The sequence below is a fragment of the Homarus americanus genome, unplaced genomic scaffold (genome assembly GCF_018991925.1).
Source record: "Homarus americanus isolate GMGI-L3 unplaced genomic scaffold, GMGI_Hamer_2.0 scaffold31037, whole genome shotgun sequence".
In the NCBI taxonomy this organism is placed as follows: domain Eukaryota; kingdom Metazoa; phylum Arthropoda; class Malacostraca; order Decapoda; family Nephropidae; genus Homarus; species Homarus americanus.
In genome coordinates this window covers 5,109,595-5,119,884 of record NW_024722227.1, presented here as the reverse complement: position 1 = coordinate 5,119,884, position 10,290 = coordinate 5,109,595, and the positions used below count along the sequence as shown (strand labels likewise).

Sequence of the window (10,290 nt, the reverse complement as noted above, 5' to 3'; positions counted from 1 at the left end):
GGTTTCAGAAATTTTATGAATTCATGAAGAGCATGATGTTCCTAACCATTTCTATATAGTACATTACATGACTACACTGTTACACGAAGGTCATTTTAAACATGTCTTCATGACTTGCTATATTGTCAACAGGAGGTAATCATCAAGAAGTTAGCCGGTGAAAGACTGGGGATGAACATCAAGGGTGGCGTACAAGGCTCTCCTGGAAACCCGCTAGACAAGTCTGATGAGGGTGTATTCTTATCTAAAATAAACTCCAATGGAGCAGTTCACAGAGATGGCAGACTGAAGGTGAGGACATGTGGAGTAATTTTTTTTTCAGACGATTACAGTGATATTTCTCTAGTCTTTATTTCTTAATGGCAGCATAAAAGTAAGAAAAATTAAAACTTGCTTGCTTAGGGTAAAAAGCAAAAAAAAAAAGAAAAACTTTATATAAGTGTTATCTCCGTTAGCAGGAACAATTGGTACAGAGCACTTTCAGGAATGAGAGGTTCTGAGTAATGAGATGACTCAAAGCGGGAAAAAATCCTTCATCCCTGGAATTTTCCGGAATTTTACGGGTGCCGGGAAAATTTTCTTGGAAGTTCTAGAAATTGCACATTGCACCCTCTCTCAAACCCAGAGAGAAATCCCCCTTCTCCAAAAATTTTCCTAGTACCCGAATTTTCTTGGAATTTTCCAGAATGATGCAATATTTTTCTACAATCAAAGCTGGAAAAAAATCATCCATCCCTGGAATTTTTTGGGTACTGGAAAAATTATCCCATATTTTTGCAGAAAATGTGTTCCCCTCAGAAAATCGATCCCCAAAGCGGAATGTCAAAGTGTGATTTATGGGAAAGGTTATGATATAGGTAAGTGATGCTGGCCTCTGTAAAATGACAGGGTTAACCAAATTTTGGATATTATTGTGGAAGGGATGTAGCATAGTAAAAAACATCTTTTGCAGCAGTGAAAGTAAGTGAAGAAGCTATGAATGAAAAGATGTGTGTATGTATACTCTTGTGTCTGGTCATCCAGCATTAAGTGAAAAAAAATATTAAGAAAAGGACATTTTGAATATAGTTTTGAATGTTTTTAAAATACATTTGGATATTAATTTTATGCCCAAAAATTATATTTAAACCTCTTGTAATTGTAGTATTTAAAAATAGAAAAACTTAGAAAAAATACAGGTAGTTATATTAATTTTTAGATTACTGTTGTAAATTTTAATAATAATCAATATTTTATTGTCTTTAGAAACTACAAGCATGCTGTCATATAATTATTTTATTTTATTTTTTTTAAACCTAGGTTGGTCAAAGGGTGTTGGAGGTAAATGAACACTCTCTGTTGGGGATCTCTCATGAGGAAGCTGTAAATATAATGCGCACTGCCGGCTCCACCATCAGACTTGTTGTGTGTGATGGCTACGACAATCAACTGGTGGGTGATGTTGCTATAACCTCATTCTTTCTCACTTAATATTTTGCTCTGCTAGATTATACAATCCCCTCTATAATTATGTCTAGTTAATTATTATTTGGATATTTAGCTCTATAATTTGTGTTTCTTATATACTGTACACATACTAACTTGTATTTAAACTAGTACAGTGGTCCCTCGGTTAACGAACGGTTCGATTAACAAAATTTCGGTTAACGAATTACCTCCCATAAGGAACTTCAATTCGGTTAACGAACAAAACTTCGATTAACGAAATCCTTACGACACACGTTTTGTTGTGAGCATCAGCTGATGGGCTGGTCTGCCAATTCAGTAATCTTTTCTATGTTTACATTCATTTCCAGTGGAGTAAATATCAAGAAACTTGTGCTCTTTAATATTTGTGCATTTTTTATATTAAAATTATTGGTCATTCTAAAATTTAGCCATCCAAGTTCTGTCTACATAAAGATTTTCAACTAATATTTTTGGCTCGATATATGTACCTTTATTCATTTATTGAAACTCATTTACATGCACACACTGTCCTAAGGGCTAAACTGTACTGTGCATGTAATCAAAATAATGTACAAAATGATTACTGTACTAAAATTTTTGTCTAGTGCAAACTATCTCATGTTTACATTCAAATTAATCACTATCTTATAAGAATTCCAGCAATGTAAATTATATTCTCCCTGGTCACTTCTATGACATTTTATAAGCAAAAAACAAAAGCTCAATCTAAAGGACAACTAAACAAATAAATACTTCACTAGACCTTCAGCGCTAACTGTCAAACGTGTCACTGTCACACCCCCCCCCCCCTCCCAGCAAGGGTTTGGTGGTTATGCAGTAGGCTTTAAGTTTTTATCTTATATAATATCACAGACTAAAGTTAGGAGAATATAATTTGCATTGCTGGAACCCTTGCAAGACAGTGAATAATTTGAATATAAACGTCATATATTTTGCACAAGAGATAAAAATTTTAGTACATTAATTTAGTACATTTTAGAAATGTAAGTTTTTTCAGCTGTATTTTTGGGTAGATTTACATAAATTTCTTCATTTATTTTCATTCATTTACATGCACACACCATACTAAAAGAAACGTAAAAGAAATAAATGACAAGTGCAAACCTGTACTGTACATGTACTAAATGATTATTGAACTAAAATTGTTGTCTAGTGCAAATTATAGCTTGTTTATATTAAAATTAATCACTATCTTACAAGAATCCCAGCAATGTAAATTATATTCTCCCAGGTCATTTCACTGGCATTTTAAAATGAGAGAAGCTTAGTCACTTAGGACTGTTAAATAAACACACGAGACCTTCGACTCCAACTGTCAAACCCCCTCCCTCCCTCCCTCCCTCTTCCCCAGCCAGGGTTTTAGTCTTACAGTTTTTATGTTTTATAATATCACAGACTAAAGTTAGGAGAATAAAATTTGCATTGCTGGAACACTTGCAAGACAGCGAATAATTTGAATATAAACGTCATATATTTTACACGATAAAAATTAATCACCTGTATCACATTACAGTAGTGATTTATGAGGAAGAGTGTGTGTGTATATATATATATATATATATATATATATATATATATATATATATATATATATATATATATATATATATATATATATATATATATATATATATATATATATATATATATATATACAGTGGTACCCCACTTAACGCGGTCAATTGAACCCAGAGGGTCCCGCGTTAAGTGAAAACCGTGTTAAGTGAATAACAGAACATATGGGATTAATTCCAATAGAACCCAGCCCGACCCCCAAACTCCACTTTTTGACGACAAATAACTATGTTGTAGTAAAAATAACATCTTAATTTTATGATGGTACATGCACACAATTAATACTTAAGAGAAATACAGTCGCCAAGTTAATGTCCATTCAAATAATGGACTCAACTCCCTCCCCCTCTCACACTACAGTACACAGCCAGCTAACAGATGGTCGGTCGGTCCCTCCCTCCCCCCCCCCACCCCCCACCAACCGTCCCAAGGAGATGTGTGGGATAACCTCAAACTAAAGTTAGGAAAATATAATTGACATTGCTGGATTCCTTGTAAGACCAGGAATATTTTGAATATAAATGTCATATATTTTTCACAAAAGATAACATACTTACTCAGATTAAACATTTTATCTAAAAATTGTATGTTTAATGCAAAAAATATGTTGTTTATATTCAAAATGATCACCAAATTATAAGAATTCCAGCAATGTAAATTATATTCTGGCCGGATAATTTGTATGAATTTTATGAGCTAAAACAAATATCTACAGTTAATAAAAAAAAATATATATTCTTCAACACTATCTGTCAATCAAAGTACCCCACCTTGCCTCCCCCCCTCTTCCAACCGCAGGGTCAGTCCCAACCCTCCCCCCACCCCCCACCAATCCTCCATTCAAGAGTTTTTAACATTTAGTAATAAATAATACCTCAGATTAAAGTTAGGATAATATAATTGACATTGCTGGATTCCTTGTAAGACCAGGAATATTTTGAATATAAATGTCATATATTTTGGACAAAAGATAACATACTTACTCAGATTAAACATTTTATCTAAAAATTGTATGTTTAATGCAAAAAATATGTTGTTTATATTCAAAATGATCACCAAATTATAAGAATTCCAGCAATGTAAATTATATTCTGACCGGGTAATTTGTATGAATTTTATGAGCTAAAACAAATATCTTCAGTTAAAAAAAAATAATTCTTCACCGGGTAACAGATGGTCGGTCGGTTGGTCCCTCCCTCCCCCCCACCCCCCACCAACCGTCCCAAGGAGATGTGTGGGATAACCACTAAATTTTAATAAATAATACCTCAAACTAAAGTTAGGATAATATAATTGACATTGCTGGATTCCTTGTAAGACCAGGAATATTTTGAATATAAATGTCATATATTTTGGACAAAAGATAACATACTTACTCAGATTAAACATTTTATCTAAAAATTGTATGTTTAATGCAAAAAATATGTTGTTTATATTCAAAATGATCACCAAATTATAAGAATTCCAGCAATGTAAACTATATTCTGGCTGGGTAATTTGTATGAATTTTATGAGCTAAAACAGGCAGTCAGGCAGGGTGGCGGGTGGGGGGTGGTGCGAATCTAAAAATAGCTCTCGAGCCGGACACTCACCGCGCGTTGCTGTGGAAAAATCCGCGTTAAGTGAAAGTTCAGCTTTGGCAAGGCACCGCGTATATGCGAAAACGCGTTAAGTGAAAGCGCGTTAAGCGGGGTAATACTGTATATATATATATATATATATATATATATATATATATATATATATATATATATATATATATATATATATATATATATATATATATATATATATATATATATATATATATATATATATATATATATATATATATATGTATATGTATATGTATATGTATATGTATATGTATATGTATATGTATATGTATATGTATATGTATATGTATATGTATATGTATATGTATATGTATATATATATATATATATATATATATATATATATATATATATATATATATATATATATATATATATATATATATATATATATATATATATATATATATATATATATATATTGATATTGATATTGATTTAGGGGAATTTTAGGAGAGTTTCTGACTATGCATTTTTGGCTTTACTTTGTACGTATGTACTTTTCTGTGAGCTGGAACCAATTACCCAATATCCCATTGAAATAATGGATTCGGTTAACAAAATTTTCGGTTAACGAACGACTCTGTGGAACGAATTGTGTTCGTAAACCGAGGGACCACTGTATACTCTTTGTTATAAAAATATCTGAATTATTTTTGAGATGCAATTATTGTGATTTACATATATGTTTAAGGTTTATTAGCTTTTACAGTTCTTATTTAGTAAATAGTGTACAGTACTGTATGTTAATTTTTTGAGAAATGGTTCGGTTAAGGAAACTTATTGTTGTTATTAATTACATATTCAGGGATGCTACTTCTTTAATTGGGGTTCACAGATATACTCTACATGCGCAGAAAAATGTAAGTCATAGAGCAGTGCCTCAAGATATTATGATTTTCCCAAAGCTTTTTATAGTGTTACAGTAAAGAGAGTTCTAACATCAATCATTTGGGAAAAAACAGATTTATATATGAGAGGCACTTAAAATACTTATAAATTAAACATTTTATTTAGCAACATTATTGAAATATTTGGATCAAATCTATTTTAACTGGAACAAAAATAGTATACTGTACAGAGAATTGAAGGTATGAAAAAAGTGGGAAGGATGAAAATGAACTTGATTGAAATTGAAGTTCAACTCAGCAATGTCACTATTTCCCAGTTAATAGAAACCAACAATTTAGAATAAGAGGAAGGCAGAGAATATACAAATTTAGAGCAGTTGTATCTGCTGATGCCTTTTGAAAATAATATGTATCTAAAATAAATTGCACAGTCATCTGAAAAAAAAGAGGATATTTGAATGACGTGTGATACTGGTGTGGTCATACATGCACTGTATGTGCAGACAGTTCTAGGTGACAGGAAGTGACAGAACTCTTAATTATATATTGCATAGCTCTGAACTTGAGATTTTTCTCTTATTACAATTATATTTTTCCCATAGCTTATTAAAGTTTGGGAATTGAAGACCTTAAATCTAGTGGTACAACATGAAGAATTGATTGAGTGAAAATAGCTAAACATAAATGAGAAAAACTGGGAGATATTGAAGAAGTAGTATTAGTTTAAAAATGTAGAAAGTGCATCCGAGGAGAGTGAATATAAGAAATTGGGATGAGAATTAGAAAACGATTAGTGGGGCTAGTTAGAAAGAAAAGAATGACATAAAAACTTTAACTGCAAGTTTGAAGTGAGGAAAGTAAGGAGGAATACTGTACTTGGACTTGTAAAGAAGATAAAGTGATGAAAGAGTGTAAAAGATGATCAGATGAAAGGTGAGGTTAACACAGTTTTTTAGATAAAAATATAAGATTGCATTGGGAAGAAGCAAAGAGGGTGAAAGCTGAAAGGACACAAGGAAATAATATTTGAAAATAAGTGTGGGGGGAAAAAGGAACTGAAATGGAAATGTCGAGATTAATTTTAATAATTGGTGGATTTAACAGATGTGAGATTATCAAGAGTGTTTGCGTTTGGAATTGGGAGGTATGAAAAGTGTAAAGTTTAAAGAGAAATAAAGAAAGGTCAGTGGAGAAAAGATGAAACATACTGTAAGCCATTTAAAGAGTGGTAAGATGCCTGATGTGGATGGAATCCCTCAAAAATATGTTAGCAAATGTTGGTGAAAAGGTGATATTGATGATGAGTGTAATGGTTATGTATAATGGAGGGAAGTGTGTCAAAGGAATGGTGGAAATTGTGTGTAGTTTCTGTATGTAAAGGTAAAGACATTAAGAGGGAATGCTAAGACTAGATGAGTAAGTCTTTTAATTGTGCTAAGGAAAATCTATGGTAGAAACATTACTATGAATTGTTGCAGAAACATATGATACAAGAGGAAGAAGTAAACTAGACACAACAGCAATCAGGGGCAGATCCAATAAGGGGGTCCTTGGGGTTTGAACCCCTCCTTTTTTTCATCAGAAAATTCCAATACTTTTTCTTCAATGCAGTATTGTACTCAGGCATTTTTGTAAATTAAAAAGTGATTACTATTGACTTCAGAATATCTTCTAATATCAAGCGCACGTGGCTTCAAAACGGCCTCAAAATGCCCATGATATTGGACACACGCACATACACAGAAAAAGAGGCTGGGTGGGCTCGCTGTGCTTGCCTTGTTCCCCCACTCACAACTTGGACATCCCCCCTTTTGATATTCCTGGATCTGACCCCTGGCAATGGTGTACAGTACTTCACAACTATATTTGGGGTATATAGAATGCAGAGCATAAGAAATAATAAAATTAGGAGAAATGGAATTTAACAATGTGTCAGACAGACCTGACCAAGGTTTTCTGAGGTATTATGGATGTACAGTACAGTACTGAGAGAATGAAAAGTAAAAGATTGGTGAAAGAGTATATAAGAGGAGAGAAAGAACCAAGGGGGTGGCAAGATATAGATAAAGATGCATTACAAGCGAGGGGGATGAACATAGTGTAAGCAGCATAGAACATTATGGGGATGGTGCTGTACAGCAGTAAGAGTGAATGGGTGACAGCAAATAGAGAGAGTTAGTGTTGCTCTTGGTTCCTACCACCTTACAGCATAGAGGTAGACAGCTGGTAAATCTTGGAAGAAAATATTGTTGTTAAGGATTGTTAATAATCTATTTGGGAAATGCAGCCTATATATATGGAATTTTGAAGGTTTTTGTATAAAAAAAAAATTGTGTGGCTGTCAAATGTTTGGCCTGCTATTGATGAATTAATTATATAACTTTCATTATGTCATTCCTGAATTTTAAAAAGTTTAGATTAAATTTTCAGGTACAACAGATGAAGAATGAGGGACGTTTGGGCCATGAGTCTCGTAGCACCAGTCAAAGTGTCACTTCTCTTGACAGAGAAGATCGTGATACCAACCAAACACAAGTAATTAAAATTAAAAAATTTTTTTAGTGTAGGCTATTTTGTGTATCTTGGCCAATTTCAGTTTTAAGATGGTAATTAGTAGGAGTCTTTTTTCTTTTTTTTACAGATAGAAGATATTTCTCCACATTCATTTTTACTTCTTGCTCCGTAGTTTATTATGTAAGTCATCAGTAGTAACCAATTAGACAGAGAAGTAGAATCCTCTCCAAATAGAAGTCTTTGTATTGCTCAATACTCCCTTGTGTTGTAGACTTTGCTGTAATACCTAAAAGCTTTCTTAATCATTATGTGCAAAAGTAGTTGAAATACATAGGGAAGCAGTAATCCAAATCTGAGCCAGAGGAAAATGTCATATTTTATGACTATAAGCTGCTGGTATTTTCACATGTCCAAATACCCATAACATCAAAAGATACTCATTTCTTACAGCAGTTTCCAGTATTTTGAAGTGTAAATTGTATTCTTTGGGTTTTAACACCAAATAAGAATTTAATATATCACACTAAAGTATGATTTTGAATAAGTATGCTGTACCTTGGTAGACTATACAGCTTCCAGTCTTGTACCAAATGCATCATAAGAATACTAGTATGCATGTAGCATGGAGAGCATGTTATGGAAGGATACTGGAAAAACTTGATTAATGTAATATCCAAGTTCATTATTACATTGATTAAGACATAAGCTTGCTGCCTTTGCCTTAGGTTCATTTTGCAAATTTCTTTTAATGAGAAATGGGAAAAAGAAACAATAGGTAATTAATATATTCATAGACCATTGGAAAATGAGTTTACTGAAGCTAATGTGTATTGTACCAAGGCAGTAAGCTTTTCAGTGATTTTTCATTGGATTTCACTTAATAGCTTATTTTTGGTGGTGAAGTGTCTGATATAATTTATCTCTTTTTCTCCTAGGGGTTATTTTATGAAAATGCTTATGAATACAGTGCAGTACATAGACATATTGCCCTGAGCATAGACACTGTATGAAAGATTTTGCAGTGTTAAAGAAAGAACTTGGAAAGTAGTATTGCTATAAAGTCTCATCCTCCTTGTCAGAGTTGGATCTTTTCCAACTTGTACTTTGCCAAATTGGTTCTCTGTTTCCTTTGGCTCAGCATTTGTAAGACTTTTGCTGTTATTGTATGACATGGACACAGAGTGTTTAATCATCAAAGATAGATTCAGATAATATTTGAATCATTTACCATACCAATTATCTTAATTAGCCTTATTTTGTATTCATGGAAGGCAAAGATATCTTTAGCTTTAGTACAATAATCAGTGCCAGTTGCAGGTGACGAGTGATGAAAGAACGTAGGAGTAGTGAAATTAAGAAAGAATTTGCTTATAACATTCATATACTATAGAACCTCTATACATTGGAATTTGCTTCTTTTTTACTTTCTGAAATATTTTTAAAATTCTGGAAAATCCAGCATCAGTCCAGACAGTTTGTGTGTTCATACATTTGACTGAACATCTTTGCGTGGGTGTCGTATGTGTGTCATTCTGAGTCTTGCCGTCGTACGTATCGTATCAGTGTGCTGCACTCATTTACATGAACTTTTTATGTAAAGTACAAAATACCTTAACGGATACTTTAGGGTTGTAAGAAATTTGTTAAAATAATGTAGAGTACTGTATGTATTTTTAAGAAATGGTTAAAATAAAAAACTTATGAAAAGAACAACACTTGCTCTCTGAATGCTATACAGTGGTCTAATCAGATTTGCTGTAGGCCTAACCAAACAAAAGCCAAGACACTGCATATTTAAGCAGGCTGGTGTTTGCAGCTGATGAGGCAGTACCGCATTTGTCAGGTTTATTTATTAATTCATTATTATATTCTCATGTGATCACCCTCTTATGGTGTATGATTCATCACGAGTAAGATAACATCTTCAATGATAGAAAAAATACAATGTATAATTTGTAATTTGACTTGAAAATAAAAATAGAAGCTGTATTGGAAGGTATTCACTCATTATAGCGTTCATGTGAGAGCTTTCAACAAGGTCACTATAACATACTGTATGGTATTTGATATGGAGTTACTTCCCTAACAACATTTTTTATTACTTTTGAGTGATACATGCTGGTTCATTTTGGATACCGGTACTTGTACACTTAGACAACTGATTAATGAATAAACAATGTAATAGGCAGATCCCTCATACACTACAGTTCAATATTATTTATTAAGTGCTAATAAATACACAACAATAATATTTATTAAGCGAT

At 32.6% G+C, this 10,290-nt stretch overlaps 1 protein-coding gene across 8 annotated transcripts in view; it reads left to right on the top strand.

Moving 5' to 3' along the window:
• LOC121862327 (protein lap4-like) overlaps positions 1-8,089 on the top strand; it is a 151,388-nt gene extending 143,299 nt beyond the window's left edge. For all 8 annotated transcript variants that reach the window (XM_042360509.1, XM_042360507.1, XM_042360505.1 and 5 more), the window contains 3 exons: positions 133-291; positions 1,300-1,431; positions 7,943-8,089. In XM_042360509.1, coding sequence (XP_042216443.1) covers positions 133-291; positions 1,300-1,431; positions 7,943-8,074 — 423 coding nt within the window. In that variant the 3' untranslated portion in view covers positions 8,075-8,089. The remainder of the gene's footprint in view (positions 1-132; positions 292-1,299; positions 1,432-7,942) is intronic.
• The last annotated feature ends 2,201 nt before the right edge of the window (positions 8,090-10,290 follow it).